The sequence below is a fragment of the Anastrepha ludens genome, chromosome 3, assembly GCF_028408465.1.
Source record: "Anastrepha ludens isolate Willacy chromosome 3, idAnaLude1.1, whole genome shotgun sequence".
NCBI classification, from domain to species: Eukaryota; Metazoa; Arthropoda; class Insecta; order Diptera; family Tephritidae; genus Anastrepha; species Anastrepha ludens.
The window spans coordinates 49,794,710-49,814,773 of record NC_071499.1 but is presented as its reverse complement, the minus strand read 5'-3'; the positions used below and the strand labels follow the sequence as shown (position 1 = coordinate 49,814,773).

Below are 20,064 nucleotides of genomic sequence, written 5' to 3'. Positions count from 1 at the left end.
GACAGATTTTTACTTGCAGATTTTATTTAGGGCTGAATTTGGAAAATATATATATAAAAATTATAGCTGAATTTTGGAAAATATGTGGTGAAGAAATTTAAATAAATAGAAAAAAAGTGAACATAAGAAAAGTGTGCAGGCATACTTAGATCGCAGTATAATTTGAAATTTTCCATTTTTTTTACCTTTATGAAGTAAGCAAAAAGAAAACTTGCTAGTTCTCATTAGTTTTGCGTTCTTGTACTTTCTGTGATATTTGCCTCTCCCAGAGCGAATGTTGGCAAATTCTCAGAAATTTTCTTTCTAGTTTTCTACTGGAAAATTACGAGTACAGGCCTTATTTCAATAAACTTCCATAAAACAGTAAAATTTTGTTCTAATGAAAAAGAATATTACAGGATTACCAAAATTATTTATTTTCCTTAAACTTTAACAAATAAATTATTTATTGCAGATTATTCCGTTCTTGGTCATAAGATAAAGTTTTTGCTCGCGGATTATTCCGTTGAACGATGTAAGAGTTGTTTTAGAGTGCATGAAAATAGATTTTACATAGTGAAATGACATTCTTTTGTGCTTTTGAGATAAAAAAAAATGTGAAAACAATGAGAGAAACAATGGCACGCATAGTTCAGCTTATCTAGAAATGTTTAAGTTGATTTTGAGTCAATGCATAATAGAATTAAGAGAGAAAAGAAGGCGATTTGCTGCCCAATTCTAAAGTATATGGTGATAAATTCGTCGGCAGTGTCACTTTCAGCTTCAAGTTTCTCTTTTTAGTTAATATTTCGAGAATGTTTGTTTGCCGCACGATCAATCGCTTTTCACGTCTGAAGTGACAAACGGAAGTGGGAAGAAAGTGGTCGTCCTCGCGTGGTTCAAATCAGTGCAGCCATAAAAGCGGTTTGAGAAAGAATTCAAAGGAAATCATGTCCAGACAAATAAGTGTATCCAACAGGTCCATGTCAAGACTAATTAGAGATGATCTTCAAATGAAAGCCTTCCTTCGCTCAACTGGTCACCTTTTGACAAAGCGCTTGAAGAAAATTAGACTCGACCGATGCAAGCAGCTTCTTTGGTGGGACGCGCTCAACGGCCATGAAAATATTCCTTTCACAGCTGAGAAAATGTTCACCGTTTTAAAAGTTGTTAATAAGCAAAACGACTAAATCTATGCTAAAACTTCTAAAGATGCAAAAAATGTTGTTCCAAGGATTCAGCGCAGCCACTATTCTGCCTCCATTATGGTTTGGTGAGGAATGGCGTTACATCTCTTCTTTTCTGCAAAAAAGGGATTACGACCGGTGCAATAGTTTATCACGAGGATGTCTTAGCAGTTAAGCAGTACACTCTTGAGTGGAGAATTGTTTATCGCACCATTACTCGTCACGATGATACTGGTATCAGTTGGTTTAAAAAGTGAAAAAGCGACTTGAGCGAAGTCCCCGACGAAGTGCCAATCAAATAGCGAAAAACTGAAAATATCTGAAAAACTGAAAATAAATGATCTCAAGTCAAACCTTACAAGATCCAAAAGGTGCTCGATCTCACACCAAAGCAGCAACAAGCCTTACTTGAGAGAGCGAAGTAGTTGCTTCGCTTGACCGAAAGCGGTCAATTTCCGAACATTGTGTTTTCTGAGGAGACATTTTTTCAAATTGAGCAATTCGTAAACTCCCAAAACGATAGGGTTTATTCGACCGACACTTCATACGAGAATTTGAGTCAGCGATTGGCCACCAAGAGGCAGCACCCGCCACAGCTAATGGTTTTGGCCGCTGTAACCGCAGATAGGCACTCATCAATCGTTTTCATCGAACCTGGCGTCAAGGTAAATGTGAAATATTATCCGAAAAGAATTCTGGAGGTTGCTTTGAAGCTGTGGACAGACAAACATTTTGGTGGCAGACTATGGATGTTTCAACAGGACTCAGCACCGTCTCACAAAGCTCGAGTGAACCAAGAATGGCTAAAAAACAACATTCCGAACTTCATAACGTCCACACAATGGCTCTCAAATTCACCAGATGCGAATCCTATGGATTATTCTCTTTGGGTCATTTTTGAGAGCAAGGTTCGAACTAAAAGATTCACCAGCCTCGAGGCGCTGAAAAAAAGGCAGTGTCCGCGAGTGGTGCAGAATACCTGCAAGTAACATTCGGGCAGCTTGCGATTCGTTTCTGGACAGAGTCAAGACCACAGTCAAGGCAAAAGGTGGCCATATCGAGCAAAAGTAAATTGATTCTTAATTTTGTATTATTTTCACACATTTTTTACTTTGAATTGGATAAAAGTAATTTTCCAAAGTAAATTTTTTAATTGGTATTTAAGGACGTAGTCTAGTCAAATACTCAGTTTTTATAGATTTTTTTAGGAATTTTTTTTTTAAAGAAGATAAAATACTATAATTAACATCAAATAGTATACAAAAACAATGTTTTACATATTTTTTTGTAGTAGAGTGGCACCAAAGTAAACCAAAAAAAAAAGATGTGACTTTATAGAAAACGCCTTTTTTTCAAAAGTCTGCCATTTTGTTATTTTTCAAAAAAATTTTCCCATTGTAACAACTGCCAGAATGACAAGCTTACAAAATAATAATCAGTTTAACTTTTCATTTCAGATGTCCTGAAGAGCCAAAATCCTGTTGGCAAGCCACCTATATTTTTTTAAGACGCTTATTTAGGTGCCACCCTACTACAAAAAATTATGTAAAAAAATTGTTTTTGTATGCTATTTGATGTCAATTATAGCATTTTATTTTCTTTAAAAAAAATTTCCTAAAAAATCTATAAAATCAAAACGATCGCATTTTATTTTTTTTAATTCCTAAAAAATATCTATAAAAGGGGAGTATTTGACCAGACTACGTCGCTACGGCAAAATATATACCTAAAAGTCATTTTAACACAAAATTCTTGTTTCGCATAAATATTCAATCTTTATGTTTTTCTGGGTTCCTAAAAAATAAAAAACATGTAAATGCACAGAATTCCGGGCCCTAAATATTACACTTGTTTGAATGGGTCCCGCACAAATGTGTTTCAACTAATTCGTTTATGTGTAATACTTTGTTCACAACTCACCTTTCCTGCTGCTTTCTTGTAACGCCTGGTTGCCTCGTTGATAAGATCCTTCACCAGTAAATCGCCGCTGCCGCATGGCACGACAATGCGAATGGCACCAAAACACACGGTGACCTTCATTGCTTCAAAGTTGCACGTTTTTCAATGACCGATTTCGTTCGTTTATATAAATTTTTCTACTTGTTTATATTTAAACAAAACACTTAACACCTTGGGGTGTACAAGACTTCTCGCGATTTTGCTTTTCGTGAAATTAACTACATTTACGTTTATGAGTTTAACATTTAAACTGCACATTAGTTTTTAAATTTAACATTTCTTAATTGGAAAAAATATAGAAATAATATAGAGACTGGCTGAATTGAAAATATAAAAGTGAAATTTCAAAAGGGATAACACGGGCGCAGGCGATCGTCTGATTGTAGCGACAAACGCACAAACATACATAGGTATGAGGTCCAACAACAATACAAATGTGTGGCGTTCATTATGTGTTTGATGATGCGTGCAGTCATTCTTAAGAGGGTTGAGGTGGCAGGGAATCGCCCTGCAATGGCCAGGGACAAAGCGCAATGGTAATAGCGGCAATGATGGTTCTTGCATTGCATGTGTATGCCGTGTGTTTTGGTTCTAGGTGGTTGGGTTTTTTTTTGTGGTCGCTTCCACATAAATAGAGAGCAGCTGCGCTTTGCCATCAGAAAAGTACGTTACACAAACACCAACAAAGTGGTTACTCTGTTAGAGCAGGATGACTGCACTATAGGGAGGAGGATGTAGAAGGATGTTTAGCACTTGACAGCTGCACTTCCTCCAAACGTTTATGGAAATCTGTGGCGAGTGCAAGGCAGAGGGGAATACATTTGTTTGCTGTACATTTTCATCGCATTTTTTCACATTTCCTTCTCAATAAATTGCAATAATCGAATCGCATAAAATATTTCTGTTTGAAATGGCGTTGACACCTTACTTTGTTTTTGCTGTCATTGTTGTATTCTCCCAAAGCAATGCAGTCTCCTCAAAATCTAAAAGTAATGCCGCCTCTAAAAAACACCGATTGCACCTCTTGCGTGAGCCCAAAAGTGTCGCGGTCACCACGGAGTTAGTGGTGTGCGCTGTCCCTTTAATATTTTAATTTTAGAAGCAAAGAAATTATGAATCACTACAGTGAAACATATAAAAATGACAAAACAAAGCACACAAACAACGTCCACACGCAAAACAAAATTGTTGGCAGAAAAAGTGATCTACGAGCGCGGCTGAAAATAACTGGATTTACAGCACAGGTTTAGAATCCCAAAAATGTGCCCATAAGGAAAAAAAATACTGGTTGTAAAAATGTTTAGCACCACAAAGAAAAATGTTGTAACACTTTATTTACTTCACTTGTCTCTTTTTCTTCACCGCTTTTGCATTATTAACGTTTCCATTTACCTTCGTCGCCGTTTGTTTGTCGCAGTCGGCACTTATGGCATTTTTATCAATTCTTAGTTATTGCTTACTCTCTTTCTTCTTTTTGCACTATCTCACATACACGTTCGTTGGTTAATTTTCGCTTACATTTTATATATTTCGTTTGTACTGTGATTCACATTTAATTTACTTTTTGTTAAACTATTAAGTTAATCGCGTATTTTTTTGAATTTACATTTAGCAAATACATTGAATTGGTTAGTTTTCGTTAAATCCGATCAGTAAACGCATTTTACCCATTACACACATGAACAATTTGAAATTTTCAAAAATCGCGTTCACCGCACACGCGCGTTTCACTCCCGTTCGCACTCATGTCAACAACTCGTTTGTCACTTGGCTTCCATGGAATTCTGCCGTTTACCTTTGCTTCGTCATTTTTCACTACTTCGCTACCACTCGTTTGTTTGTTGTTTTTTCGAAGCTACAATTGTAACGTCTATTTCAATGAACAGCATATGTTGTTGTTGCTATATTACTCGCTGTTGTTTACCTACCTGTTCTCTGCCAACAGCAGCAGAAGCAGAACTTGTTTTTGACAGCAAAGAACTCGTTGACTTTATTTGACAGAAAGTTTGTTCGTTTCATTGCACATGGTATTGCCATACATAAAAAATGTGAATATGTAGTTAGAAAAGTTGCTTTTCTGCGCAATTATGCTTAGGAAACGAAAATGGTTCATTTTATTATTGTGCATAGTGTATCTCCTAGATATTTTTCACACATATGCAATAAAGTAGCCAATGATCAAATACAAATGAATATACAAATGGCATAAGCGTAGAAATGATTGTGTGCTGATTATTTCATTGGTAATTATCTACTTAGAAGGGGCACCGATCGATATGCACCTGAGTCCAGTATTAACAATTCGAAATATGAGTAATTTTATCTTTTTTCAAAAAAAAAAATATTAATAAATTTGCTAAATTCTTAAGAGGACGCTCAAACTATAATTAAATATTTTCATTAACAGAAAACAGGGTATTTTTATCGCTGTATGTCAATTATCGATATCGATAACTATGGTTTGACTGCTAAGAATGGCAAACTGTGCAGACATGTATGTTCAGTAAAATTTGGCAAGTCAAAGCTCTAATAACACTGACTTGTGAAATTTTATTTTGAAGCAAATTTATATTTTCGCGAGGTTCATACAGGTCTGGCGGCATCATCGGTCCTTATGTATTTCGAAATGAGAAAGGAGCGGCCGTTACGGTGAATGGTAAGCACTATTGCGCTACGCTGACTAAATTTTTTTTTGCAAAAATTAATTTTCACAAGAATTAATCAACTAAACATTGGCTACATCCCACAAGACGACGAAACTTGCCATACAGCGCCCTTTACATTCGATTTATTGCCATATTCAAGGCACCATTGACGCCATATGGGCAAAATTTTAGTAATCTAATTAATCATGTAACTCGAAGCCGCGGCGAATATATGCAGGATATCATATTCCAAAAAATAAATACCTTGAAATCTAAAATATTATGAGAAACAAAATTAATTTTAAGTTCTCAAGCTCTTGAAAAAAAACACCCGCTATTTAGATTATTACTAATATTTTCCGAAATTTTTTTAAAATGCAGTTTACATATTTCACCATTTGACGGGGTAAAAAAATGGTTTTCCTTTTAAGAAAGGAGCCAATTTGTGTTGATTAGTACTCCGTCGTTTTGACTAATTTTCTTAATGTCTATTTCCTATGGTATAGCCTAGAAGAATTTGATTAACATTTGCAGTTCATAACAATCAATTTAAAATATGTGCGCTCCGGGCGTTTTATTACATTGGCAACCCCAATAGTCAGCTGTCAAGTTTGTTTTGATTCGACGGCGTGTATTCCTCATTGAAAAGCATTGTACGAAAGTTCAAAAGTTTTAATTTTTCTAAAGCCTATAATAAATTTACTTGAATTGTTTTACCTTCCAATGATTATGAAAATGAAACAAAACAAACGTCGTGTTGGCCTACCGCCACCACCATCTAGAGAAGAGTTGGAAGAAATGTCACAGGAAGACGTGGAAGAGTCGGCCAATGAACAATCGCCGCACTCTGGATCTGATGAAATGGAAGACAACGTCGATGAAAATAATGTGCAACAATCATCAATAGTCAATAACGATGAGGATGAAGATGATGACGACGAAATGGATTTAGGCAACTTCGAAATGAAACCTACAAAGAAGAAACGAAAAAAGGGCATCATTTACGTTTCGAACATACCCAAGCACATGAATGTTACAAGAATACGAGAAATATTAGGTGAATATGGAAAAATAGGACGCGTCTTTTTACAGCCAGAGAAGCTGCCTGGCGGTAAGTAATAAAATTACGATACTAGGAAGATAACTGGAACATGTTAAACTACTTGCAGGTAACGATAAAAAGAAAAAACGCAAACGCCTTGCGCGCCATTTCACAGAAGGTTGGGTTGAGTTCGAATCGAAGCGAGTGGCGAAAAAACTTGTTGAACTATTGAATAACAAACAAATTTCCACCCGTAAAACATCACAATTCTATGACTATCTATGGAGCATGAAATATTTACCACGCTTCAAGTGGGTGCATTTGACCGAGCGTATGAACTATGAGCAAGCAGTGCACAAGCAACGTCTACAGACCGAGGTGTCACAGGCGCGAAAGGAAACAACATTCTTCCAAAATAATTTAGATAAAAGCGAATTTTTGAAGAAAAAAGAGAAAAAGGCGAAAAAAGTCACAGAAGCGCAGTCGGCAAATGCGTGATGGAGCGAGGCGGGAAAAATTTATAGTTTTAATTCTTTGATTAGTTTTAAACGTTTTTTTTAGGAATTTGTCACGAAAAATATCAGTTGAAAAATAAATTGTGGCAATATTAAAAGTTTGAATCGAATTGCTGTTATATAAGAAAACACGTTTCTCGGAAATGCGTGAAAATTCTTATTCAAGTAGCAGTTCGTGACGTAGAACAGGCCGGCGGGACGTTCGTATCTGTAATCGTTGAATTGTCGTTTGACGTTCAACTCAGCAAATCACAAGAAAAAAATCAGGTGCTATAGCGAGTCTCTTTGTAGGGGTTCGCCTTAGAAGTAATAAATAAAAATATTGCGAGAGCTCCACCTTGAGATGTTTGGTTTGCAGAAAGCGTAGGGTAGAGAGCGACCAATTTAAATGAGCTCAAGCTGCTTTTTCTCTCCTAATTGAACTACATACATTTAGAAAAAATAAGAAAAAGTGCGTACACAAGTAGTACGAAGAAGTGAAACTTTCAAGGCAGACAAAGAAAGAGGAAAAGACCCGAGAGAGAGAAAGAATATATATTTAAATAAATTCACAACATTTGCAGAGAATACAAATAGACAACATTTACAAGAAACGGAGAAGGGTCGACCGGTGTAGGTAAACGCCGGACACAAACCGTGGCAACAACGAGCACTACTCCGAGCGTTTATCACCCGCACAAACGCAGCGATTCCAGGAACGCAGTAACGGCACAAATTACCGCAAGGCAATACCGGAATGGATAGCACTTTATAGTACGCACAAGCACTAGTCAGGAAACGGAAATAAGCGCCAAAAAGTAGGCACCAAAAAAAAACTCCAAAAAAATTGGGACCAAAAAACGCCCCAAACAGTAGGCATCAAGGAAATATAACGCCAACAAGTAGGCACCAAAAATATATTTCCTATTTTCGAATTTCAATATTGGGATTTTTTAGAGATTTTTTACATTAACGCAGAAAGAAATTTTTTAAATTTCACTTTTTTTCTCCGAATTCAAAATTTTATACAGGCACGATAGATCGCCCATTTCATCCAGCCTTTTCGCGTTAAATTCGAATAGAATAAATTTCCAAAATATGTACACATTTACGATAACAACTACAACAGAAGGTTTTTTCCGACAAGTATGACTCTTGATGACATGGAGTCAAGTGGAATGGAGAGATACGTTGTCCAATGCCGGACAGGGGCCGTACCAGTTCCCATTGTGTTTCAGCCTGCAGATGGGCTTCAAGACCTCTCCTTGGATGAAAGCATCAAGTGATGGTAAACCTACCAGAGCATCTAATGCAGGGCCTGAAGTAGTCGGAAAAGCTCCGATGCAACAGATGGCCATAGTGCGTTGTAGTCTCGGTAAGGTCTTCCTGTTTCCAACGAGAGGGAGTCTACTCATCCAGACCACTGATGCATAGGTGATAATAGTTCTTATCATTGCAGTGTAGATCCGTAGAACCTTGATAGGAGAAAGACCCCACGTTTTCCCAAAGGCACCCCTGCACCGCCCAAAAGCTGTCAGTGCTTTGGATGTCTTTGCTTCAACGTGTGACTTCCAAAGAAGTTTACTATGGAGGATTACTTCAAGATATTTGATTTCTTTCGATAGCTGGATTGTGACTCCTTTTAGCTTAGGCAGAACGAGTCCATCAAAGTGCCTCCTTCTCGTAAAGAGGACAATACCTAATCACCCGTTACTTACTTGCATAAACAGAAGCATGGAAAATATGAAGAAAGCTGTGATTGTCACAACAATACAATTGCTAATGCGATGCTCTTCATCTGGCAGCGATTATGAAATGGAACAAATTATTGTGGACAAAATAAAATCATGCGATGCTAAGCTCGTTATTTCGTGTTTTATTAGCTTTATTTTTCTATTTTTATTTGATACGCCGTAGCTCAACTGAATTAATTTTTAATTTTTGTGATTTTTGCCGCCAACGATTTAATCAGCTGTTCGTAAAACTTGCAAATTGTTGCTGGTTTGCGTTGTTGTAAATTAATTGGGAAATTAATTTACTGGCAAGTTACTGAACACTTTTTGCAGGAACAGACTTACTGTCAATTCAACAGCATTTTTTATTTTGATTGGTCTGCGTCGTGTCACTGCTGGAAAGTCGCATAGAAAATGTTCTGCCGTTTCTTGTGCCTACTTGCAGAGTCTACAAGAATCGTTTTCTACCGCACCTGCCTTTTTCATGTGATAATTAAGTTTACAGTGTCCTGTTAGTTCCGTGTAAAGTTTTATGTACTTTCTGCTTAGGTTAAGGATTGCTTCTGACTTTATCCGTTCGGGATCTATGAGTCTTTTCGATTGCCGCATGCCTGATAGGCCTCGTTGTTCCTGCTCACGCAGTAAGGCATTTTTGAAGCTGTTATTTACCCCGCAGAAAGGTTCAGTGTCCGCAATTTAATTTCCTTCGTGCTTAGCATTAACCAAGAATGTATGGGGAATGCTTCATGCTATTTCAACGACAACAAAAACATTAACATTAAGGGGGGAAGTCCATGTAGAAGCCTAAAGATCGGTCATTTTTAAACATATTTTTAAAGGTGATAAAATAATTATATTATTTTGAAGTTTTAACACAACTTTATTTAACCTTTCGAGAGTACAAAAAAAAATTGTTTTCATTTTTTTCCCCCAAAATGATGGTTCAGGATCATTTCTTGTCGGCTGCCTACGGCACGAGGTCCCAAACTGCTCTATTTATTACTCTTAATCTATCGATCTGAAACAAAAAAATGAAATTGGTTTTTTTTCATAACATAATATATTAACGGAAAGAATGAACCTATAAAATTAAAAAACAAGTATAAAATTAATTATAAAATAAGCCTTAAAAAAAACAAAATTTTGGGATATTTTAATGACATTTTTAATCCCCAAAAAGAAATTTATTAACGAGAAATATCTGAAATTTTAGGTTTATCCCTCCGATAGTAATGTACAGAAAGGCCTCACCAAACTTCAAACAAATCGGTCGATAACTTTTTGAGTTACAACACGAGCAGTTTTTAAAAATACAGTTTCGAGATAAATGAGTTTAAAGTTTGAGGTACAGGAGCGCGCAGACCGCTCTCTCTACATAGTTAATGGGCTATAGAAGCTATATGTAATATTAGAAATTTCCCCTTGAAAATTTCACAGTATTTTCTTAAGATACTATACTTTCGAAATATCGAAAAAAATAGATTTTTTGAAAATTTAACATGGACTTCCCCCCTTAATCAGCAGTTCTCCTATCTCACACAGCTTTTCGTTTAGCAAAATAAGTATTTCCGAATAAATTCTCGATATGCATTCTCGTTTATTAAATATTTTTCTCCTATGTGCTGTTTGCATTCTTATAAAATAAGTTCTTAGTTGTATGGAACGTATGTTTGCTTTTTATACTAATAATACAATTTCATTATAAATAACAATTATGCTTAACACTAAGGAAACATAAAAGTATATTGTAAATATAATATTTTTGCTTTTTTATCAATTTCTTAAAAAAAAGTACCACAGTGTTTATCTTAGCACAGTTTCATGTAATGTAAAAGACTTAGGAACTATAAATACTCATACAAACAAAAAAACAATCAAAACGGTAATTTGTGCACAGTCTACACGAGTGCCACTGCTTCGGTACATAAATCGCAATTAAATCCTCTGAGGTACATTCGTGTGATTTCGATGACAACAAAAAACAAGGAAATATGCTTGCATTCCTGTTGTTCCAATTGTTGTAACGTTTGTTGTGTAAGTGCTCTTATTAGCTATGTACAATATATTTACAACAAAGATTTTTTCTTCCACAAATCGCACTAACAACTACATATCTCACTGGCATACAAATCCATATGTTGCGCTACACACGCACTTACAAGCGTAACTAACACAACTTACTAAACATACACACGCATTATTAGATTTTTATGTAATATACTTAATTGTTTTTGTTTTTTTTTTCTAGACTGCCTTGTTCGTACAACACATATTTTTTAGCCATAAAATTCTTTTACTATCTCCAAAATACTCTGATAAGTGCCAATGGCAATCCCGAGCAAGGCTATCACTATTATTGCCATATTCTTCAGAAAAACCCAAGCGGTCAGGGCTTTAGGCACGCCAGCGCGCATCAAAAAATCGAGAATCACCGGAATTAGAAAGGCCAATGACGTGGAGCAGAATGCGCCGATAAGGGAAATGAAAAGGCTCAGCTTTGGCACAAGCACAGCAACGCCAACTGCAAAAAGAGAAAAGAGGAAGAGATGCAAAATGTAATTTAAACTGAATATTGATAAGATAAATGCAGTAGATATGTATCTAAATGTGGACATACATATATATAACATATGTATGTATGTATGCGTATTCGAAGCATCGAGAGATTTTCATATGGATATCTATTTAAGTCAGGTACTAAAAAGTCTTTGCGTCATAAATTTTATCAGCGAAAAAGTAGCTGGTATTAAAAAGATTTTTGCCTTATAACGGTTATTGTGTCGTATAAAATGTTTGCGTTGACAATAAATGTACGTTTCCAACTATTCCAATAAATGGCCCAAGGCGAATCCAGAGTGACTTCGATACAGCAACTGATTTGTTGTTTTTTTTGTTGCGATTTTGTTAGTTTGAATGTCAAGGTGCTCTGCTGATCTGCTTATTGGTTGAAATGTTAATATTAAAACCACCAAATGTAACAACATTTTCCCTACCGAAAGCACCTTGTATGAATATGTCATGAAGTGCGCCAGAGAGAGTGCATACCTCACTTTACTTCAATAATTTTTTTTTTCAAATTCGGACAATTCCAAAAACGTAGACATTGTACCAACGTACGAGTAAAACACTTTGCTTCTTCCTATTTCCAGGTATGAGTTTGACACATGATTCAATAATTCAGTCATGATTTGACAGACAAATTAGAATTTTAAAACAATATGGTCGAGTATGGATAAAAATGCAAAATAATATCTTTGATTTGGAAAATTTATAGTGAAAATATATAGAAATTTTTTAGACTTTTTGATACGATTTTTTTTTTAATTTTAGCATTTTTTGTGCAACCATGTTACATAAAAGATCGTGTTGGAATCAGTTGATCTCAGCTGTGGGTATTTTTTGACGATCAGCTGAGATTTTTTTACTTGTGGATTTGTACAACGAACGTGGAAGAGTATCCTTGAGACTCAACAAACTACAACTTCAAATCACTTTTGCGGCAACTGTCAGAAGGATGAAGAGATTGGGGCATCTAAATATCTGCTCCTTAACTGCCCAGCGTCTGGCTGGCTAAGATTCAGGCATATTGGCTTTTGTTGTTGTTAATGTTGTAACAGCATAAACATACCCAATAAATGTATGAGGAATACAGCAGGAGGGACAATATTTGGCTGGATATAACTTCAGAACGTTCCAGTAACGTAGAAACGACTGTTTTGGCTCTAATTGTTTACCTTCTCCTGGTCAGTCAACAGATTTTGTATATTACCCACTGGCGGAATTTACTTATTGGCACGCAGTTTTCTTCTATCGGTGTTTCTTTATTCTTATGCTTATAATGATATAAATTTTTTGAGTAACTGCAAAAGTGATAGCATTTTTTTCAGCAAAAATACTGAATTCTATTCCTATTAATCAAAGTGTTTCTAATCCTTATGTAGCCACTCTAAATATTTAACGTAATGTATTGTATATAATAGATTTTGAAAAAAATGGCATTATGTCGCAGCAAAAATAGTTGCTTGAGTTCTTCGCAGGTTGGCTAAATAGTATTGAATGCGACACTGTTACAGGCCATTTTAATATGCCATCTTTCATTTGAGCACCCAAGGAATTTTATCTCGATTTGTCAATTCCAAGGCACGTTGACCAGATGGTAGCAGTACAGCAGCTGATTTGATTTTTTTTCTGCTTATTTGGCACCTAAATTTTAAAGTCCGAGCCCGATATATTATCGGGAAAGTATTTTGGAGGTTGATTTGAAGCCGTGGGCAGTCAAACACCTCGGTGTCAGACCATGGATATTTCAACAGGACTTGGCATCGTCTTACAAAGCTCGAGTGAACCAAGAGTAGCTAAAAACCACGTTCGGAACTTCATAACGTTCACACAATGGCTCTCAAATTCACCAGACGCAAATTCTCTTTGGGCAGTTTTGGGGAGCAATGTCCGAACTAAAAGATTCACCAGTTTCGTGGTACTGAAAAAAATCATTGTCCGCGAGTGGACCAAAATACCGGCAAGTCACATTCGGGCTGCTTGCGATTCGTTGCTACACCGTCTCAAGGCCATAGTCAAGACAAAAGGTGGTCATATCGAGCAAAAGTAAATTTATTCTTAATTTTGTATTATTTTCACACATTTTTTACTTTGAATTGGATAAAAGTGATTTTCCAAACTAAATTTATGACCTTTTTAATTGGTTACACTTCGAGTACCGGAGCCTGTAATGATACTAGAGTAGTTGAAGAAACTAGAATACAATTTGGTGCTCAGCAATCGCCCCGACAATGAAGACAACGATTTGTTCGCAATTCGCAAGGTGGAAACATGGAAAAATGTATTGAAGCGACCTTGAATAAAGAAAAAAACATCTTATTCAATAACTCACTTTTTTTTTTTTACTTTCTTACTATTTAAACAACCTGTACCTGTAATGTTTGAAAGCCGCAAGACCCAAATTAGTAGCAAAATATTCGAAATTTTATCTAATGTTAACTTAAAATTTGTCTAGATAAAGAACGGAAAGTCTATAGACTTCTTATTTGTTTACCAAATTCACCTGAACGTCTACCGGATGTCTGCAGTTGATGATATGTCCTTGAAAATTTTATCATCTCGGATACAAACATACATATGTATGTATGTACATGCACTAAACGTATGTACATAGACACATACATATGTATGCATGTTTAAGCCTATCTGCGTAGTACAGGTAATTAAAAATGTTGCGCATAAGTATCACACTTTATTATTCAATAAAGGCTTTACGACACTAAACTAACAAATTGACAGATAGGAAAAATTTCCCTCAAAAGTTGTGCGTAATACTTAGCAAAATTTTTCCGTTATGTTAAAGTGCTTGTAATATTCATTGGGTCTTTTCTTTTCGCCAAGACTAAGCAAGTGGTGAATAGATGAAGCAACTGGTACAAATGAACATACATATGTCGGCAATGCGGGAAGAGAGCTGCCTTAACTTACATGTGTTGGTAAGGCAGTGCGCCTAATGAGCTAGCGGCGAATCTTGCTCGATAACTTTGTTGTTGCTTCCGCATGCAAATTTTTTTTAATCGAGCATAAACATAGCTAGCGGGGAAGTGGCGAATAAAAGATACCTTTTGTTGTTGCTTTCGCATGCAAATTAATCGAGCACAGAAATAGCGGGAGAGAAGTGGCGGAAAAAAGAGACCTAGTATATACCAAGCAGCAAGGTATTGATTGATTGAAAAAATGATACCACCTTTGATACCCTTTGTAGTAGAAAACTCCGATGAAAATGCAGTTCCAATTTTTTTTTGTATGAATCTTGTAGTATTTTAGTTTTTAATAAATAGTAAAACGTCAATACTTACATGTACCCAAAACTAAGAAGAAACGCAGGATGACTTGTAAGGTAATGGGATACTGTTGTGCTGCTCTAGACGACTGCTTCAATGGCACCCAAATGATCTTGATCAGAATGAAGAACTGTATGGGATAGCCCATAAATACACCCGTTGCAGCTACGATTTTAACTACCTGCGACAAACTGCAATTGAATAAAAAAGGTAAATTTCATATTTCATTCATAACTTTCTCTTTCTCACTCTCCGTGCTTCTCAACTTACACATCATTGGAATCTAAGTTCAATGTAATGCTGCCCTCGACATTCTCACCCCAGCGCAGATATCCAATGAAGCCAGTGAAAATAAAGAGCAGCGTTATTATCCCTGTAGTCACATTCAACACACCAAACGGAGTTGTGAAACTTTCAGGATTGCGCATTTTGTTGCGCAAAGGTAAAATGAGTGCGATACCTTCGTAAGAGAATAGCGCTGTGCCGAAGAAGAGTGCCAATTGGGAGCCATTGGTGAAGAAATGACGTTCGCTGGGTGAGGGTAAGGGACCTTGCAGTGCGATCGTTAGAGTAGCGAAAATACCGAAGAGCAGCGACACATTGGCCAACATCGAAACGGGTGAAATATATTTCAGATTGGTGAGTAATGAAGGCAACATGGCGGGCAGTAGGGTGATGGCCATTGTTGCTGCGGAGCTAATTTCAACGCCATTCTGTAGAAGAACCTGTTTAAATGGAAAATGTAAAAATGTATGCTTAGAATTTTAAAATATTTATTTTATTTTATTTTATGTTTTATTTTAAATAAATAATTAATGGAGTTTGTTAGTTCTTAGAAAGGTTTGTCATAAATCACAAAAATGAAAATTTCTAAAAAATTTTGAGTAAAAAAATTAGATTGTTTCCAAAAAAAATTTTATATATAGAAATATTTTATCCTGTAAAATTAAAAGTAAGTTCTTTAAAATCTCTAAAAGCACTGAGGATGAAATACTTTAAAAACCTTTCAAGATTGAATAAATCCTACAAATACTATTAATTATTATTAATTTTTTTTTTTCACTTTACTTCATATTATTAATCAAGCCAACAAAGTACATTTTTAGAAAAAATTAGGACCACGTTTAAGATACTAGCTGGAGTCTGAGTCGCGTCCTGGGCTAGTCAATAAGTATCTTTTCAACTACACTGACGAGCTTCACAACTACAACTACTGGATCAGACAGACATTAAACGACATTCATCCGGAGTCTCTTTCCATCTTCCTAAACTCCGGATCCCTGAATAGCATCATCGAGTCCAACCGCTACCCATTGCAGACGAAGAGCTTCAGCTGCCAATGTGAGACCCGCGTTGATTTGGCTCAATTCCGTTCTGTATACCTCTTGTAGCAGGTTAAACTCCAGACTAGCAGGTAAACTACCTGTACAGAATCGACCTCGACATACACAATATATGGCTACCTTGCATGGCCTTGACCCCTTAAATCCACGCACCCAACACTCCCATCGAAATAGTATGTTTCCTGACCCTACCGTTAGATGAGATAGACGGTGACGATCGTTCAGGTAGGGCTTGATGAGCTGCTACAAGAACAACAACAACAAGGCCCAAAACAGTTGGTTCATTTTTCATGGTATAAAATGTGAAGTGATAATTTTTGGTTGGATATAAATCTGGCTCGCTTTGGAGACGTAGAAACCACTGTCACGAGAACGCTTCTATTCGAAGATCATACAAAATATACGAGGTATTCGAAATATAGATTATTTGTGATTCTACGAAGCGCTATGTTGCGAGGCTCAAAAAGGGTAGGGCTTCGAATTGGGCAATGTAAATTCTAAGAGCGGATCCTTTTTTTTTTTCTTTATTGAAATGTGGTTGGTATGGAATGTTTTTGCGATGCAGTAATTTCTGACGCTGGCTTTGATGTTGTTTCACAAATGGGGGGACCTATAGTTTCAAGCCGACTTCGAACGGCACATATTTTTTATGAGGAGCTTTTTCATGGCAGAAATACACCGGAGGCTCGCCATTCCCGGCCAAGGGGCGGCCGCTACTAGAAAAAACTTTTTCGTCAATTTGGTCTTTCACCGAGATTCGAACCTACTTTCTCTCTGAATTCCGAATGGTAGTCACGCACCAACCCATTCGGATACGTCGGCTATATTATACCTAAAAAATCAGGATGAACTGAAGGGTGATTTTTTAGCTATTATCTTTTTAAACAGTTGGTTTAAACACGATTCCTCGCCGTTCGCAGCAATTGGGCCTCTGTTACTCAACAACGTGGGAAATTTTGCGAAAGCATTTAGGTGTGAAGCCTTTCAAAATACAGCTGGTGCAAGAATTGAAGCCGAAGGACCCACCGCAACGCAGAGTTTTTGGTAAATGGGCTCATGGAAAGTTGGCCGAAGATCCACTTTTTTATCGAAAAATTGTGTTCAGCGACGAAGCTCATTTTTGGATCAATGGGTACGTAAAAATGCCGAGTTGTCGATTTTGGAGTGAAGATCAGCCAGAAGAATTGCAAGAGCTACCAATGTATCCAGAAAGGGTCACAGTTTGGTGCGGTTTATGGGCTGGAGTTATCATTGGACCGTACTTCTTCAAAGATGCTGCGAATCATAGCGTAACTGTGAATGGTGAGCGCTACCGTGAAATAATATCCATCTTTTTTCCCCCTAAATACAAGAGCTTGACTTGCATAACATGTGGTTTCAGCAAGACGGTGCCACATGCCACACAGCACGCGTAACAATGCACTTATTGAGAGGTGAGTTCGGTGAACATTTTATTTCACGTTCGGGACCTGTCAATTGGCCACCCAGATCGTGCGATATAACGTCTTTAGATTATTTTTCGTGGGACTATGTGAAAGCTCATGTCTATTCCGACAAGCCTGCTTCAATAAACGCATTGGAAGACAACATTAAAGTATTTATATGTGTTATATCGGCCGAGGGTTGGAGAGTAAGCGGAAGAATGGCAGTTTTATATTCCGTAGCTTAACTGGCAGAATTATGTTTTACCCAGGCTTGCGAATTTGTAAAAATCCGAAATGGTAGAAAGTGCATAGATAATAACTTTTTTCTTCTAAAATTGAAGTCGAAACTACTGGAGTGATCCTCCATCTGGTATCGCTAGGGACCAAAAGGTCTATGCGTGGCTTATTGCCAACCAGGCTAACCTAACCTAACCTACTGGAATGATCACAATTCTGTGCCCTTTCATGGACTCTTACTTGAGCACTATTCTACAAAGTATTCTTTTAACTTGTATTTAAAACTGTTACAACAACAATATACGAATTTTAAAACTCCCTAGCTTAAGGTTTAAGCCACATCAACCTATATAACATTAAACAACTATAAGTTTCCCCCTTTAGTTTGTTAAAAAATGTAATTTTATGTAAAAAAAGTCGTATTCTACTCTATAATCTCAGGTAATACCAGCACGTCGCTCTACTAACCTGATGCAAATTCTCCGTAATGAAGACAAAATAAATCGCGCAGAAACCAAACTGCGTCACACACAAGAATGTCTCCACGATTGTTCTCATTAATTTTGAAAATTTCCGCATGCATGGTGGTCCATATTCGAACACTTTTTCCACGGTATCCGGATAGTCGAAGAATTCCACGCCAGGTGTCCTTTCAACCGCCAGAATCGAACCTTGGATCAGCAGACGTTCACAATGCACACAAATAACCGCTAGAACGGGCAAAAGCAACGAAGCGCCGATTAGACCACCATTCTTGAAACAATCACCCATGGCAAAGAGACCAGCGCCCACGCTACCTTTGAAGAGATGTGTGGCTCCCTCCAAATTACTACAAAATAAATAGAGAGATGTTGAAAAAATGCATTATTGAAATTTTTGTAGCGCCAGTTGGGTGTGCATGAAAAATCTTTATGTACTAAAAAGTAATGATGAAAATAAGTACGCACCTTATGGGAATGGTTTTCTTTACACCAGCGACCTCAACATCTGCACCACTACTCTCGTTTTCGCCTTTGCCATTTTTCACTTCCAATGTCACGCCCATGTTCCGTTACTTTCACGCTATACTATATATATATTTGTGTATATATATTTGCTTTTTATATTCTTGGCTAACCCCACCAAGGCCTGTAAACTTTTGTTTCTTGAATATTTCTTGAAAAATTGCTATCTCTGGTTCTTTCTAAATTTTTTGCACGGTTTGCTGAATTGAATGTTTTGAATTTTTTTCTTCGTGTGGAATTTCACTGGCCTGATCACCGACAGCTTTGGTGATGATTGGTGTGGGTAACGGTCAAGTCAGCAATGAGCAAACTGAAAAGTAGAAGAAATGTAAAAAGCGATTAGAATTTTGTATTGTGCGAGTAATTTCATTTGGGAATGAGTGTTAGGTTGAGTAAATTCACCTAGAGTTTCTAACGGTAGTTATTAAGGTGTGCCAATATGGGTAAAAGATTTTTGTTTAGTGTTTCATATTTCATATTTTTGAAGTAAATACTTTCATTATATATAAAATAACTATAGCACATGGACTTATTGAAAAGTTCTCATATTTTAGTTATTTTTTGCTTAATTTTAATAGTTTTTCATGAAAATATAAAGGCTTTTCCAATAAGAGGTGTTATTCCTGAAAAAGATCAATGGTTTCGTTGCTTGTCTTGTTGAAAATAAACGTTGCTCAGATCAATACCATCCAATTCCAGCCATAAAAAAACGTTAATCATCTCTCCAAAGAGCAAACCATTCAACGTACCTGTTGCTCCAGCTTCATTTTCGAAAAAGTAAGGTCCAATGACTTCGCCTGACCATAAACCGCACCAAACAGTCACACGTTGAGGATAGAGAGGCTTTTCAACAATAACTCTGGGATTTTCTGAGCCCCAGATCCGACAATTTTGCTTGTTGACGAAGCCACCGAGATGGAAATGGGCCTCATCACTCAAGACGATTTTTCGATGGAATTGCGGATCATTTTCATGCATTTCAACGGCCCAATCAGCAAAGACACGACGTTGTTGATGATCGGCCAGCTTGAGTTCTTGTATTCACTGGACTTTATAAGCCTTAAGACCCAAATCTTTATGCAAAGTACGGTGTAATGACGTTTGTGGAGTGCCTAATTCCAAAGAACGTCGAGGAATGCACAAAGCTGGGCTTGCTTCAACACTTTCGGCTACA

At 36.8% G+C, this 20,064-nt stretch overlaps 3 protein-coding genes across 10 annotated transcripts in view; 1 reads left to right on the top strand and 2 right to left on the bottom strand.

The window, feature by feature from the left end:
* Positions 1-4,937, bottom strand: part of LOC128857912 (uncharacterized) — a 95,412-nt gene extending 90,475 nt beyond the window's left edge. The window contains exons 1-2 of one of the 8 annotated variants that reach the window (XR_008453959.1): positions 4,518-4,916; positions 3,087-3,404 (exon numbers count right to left, since the gene is read on the bottom strand). Coding sequence is in view for 7 of the 8 variants with exons in the window: in XM_054093744.1 (XP_053949719.1) it covers positions 3,087-3,206 (120 nt within the window). In the remaining variant the exon portion in view is untranslated. The other 7 variants (XM_054093744.1, XM_054093741.1, XM_054093742.1 and 4 more) reach the window with 7 other exon arrangements.
* Positions 4,938-6,365: 1,428 nt separating this feature from the next.
* Positions 6,366-7,434, top strand: LOC128856424 (uncharacterized). Its single transcript, XM_054091723.1, has 2 exons — positions 6,366-6,881; positions 6,940-7,434. Exons 1-2 carry the CDS (start codon positions 6,494-6,496, stop codon positions 7,308-7,310), a joined length of 759 nt encoding a protein of 252 aa, XP_053947698.1. The 5' UTR covers positions 6,366-6,493; the 3' UTR covers positions 7,311-7,434.
* Positions 7,435-11,254: 3,820 nt separating this feature from the next.
* The window catches only part of LOC128857911 (neutral amino acid uniporter 4), a 33,979-nt gene continuing 25,169 nt past the window's right edge, over positions 11,255-20,064 (bottom strand). Inside the window, exons 2-6 of the mRNA XM_054093737.1 lie at positions 18,834-19,200; positions 18,355-18,715; positions 15,153-15,607; positions 14,898-15,073; positions 11,255-11,560 (exon numbers count right to left, since the gene is read on the bottom strand). Of these exons, the coding sequence (XP_053949712.1) occupies positions 11,316-11,560; positions 14,898-15,073; positions 15,153-15,607; positions 18,355-18,715; positions 18,834-18,931 (1,335 nt within the window). The 5' untranslated portion in view covers positions 18,932-19,200 and the 3' untranslated portion in view covers positions 11,255-11,315. The remainder of the gene's footprint in view (positions 11,561-14,897; positions 15,074-15,152; positions 15,608-18,354; positions 18,716-18,833; positions 19,201-20,064) is intronic.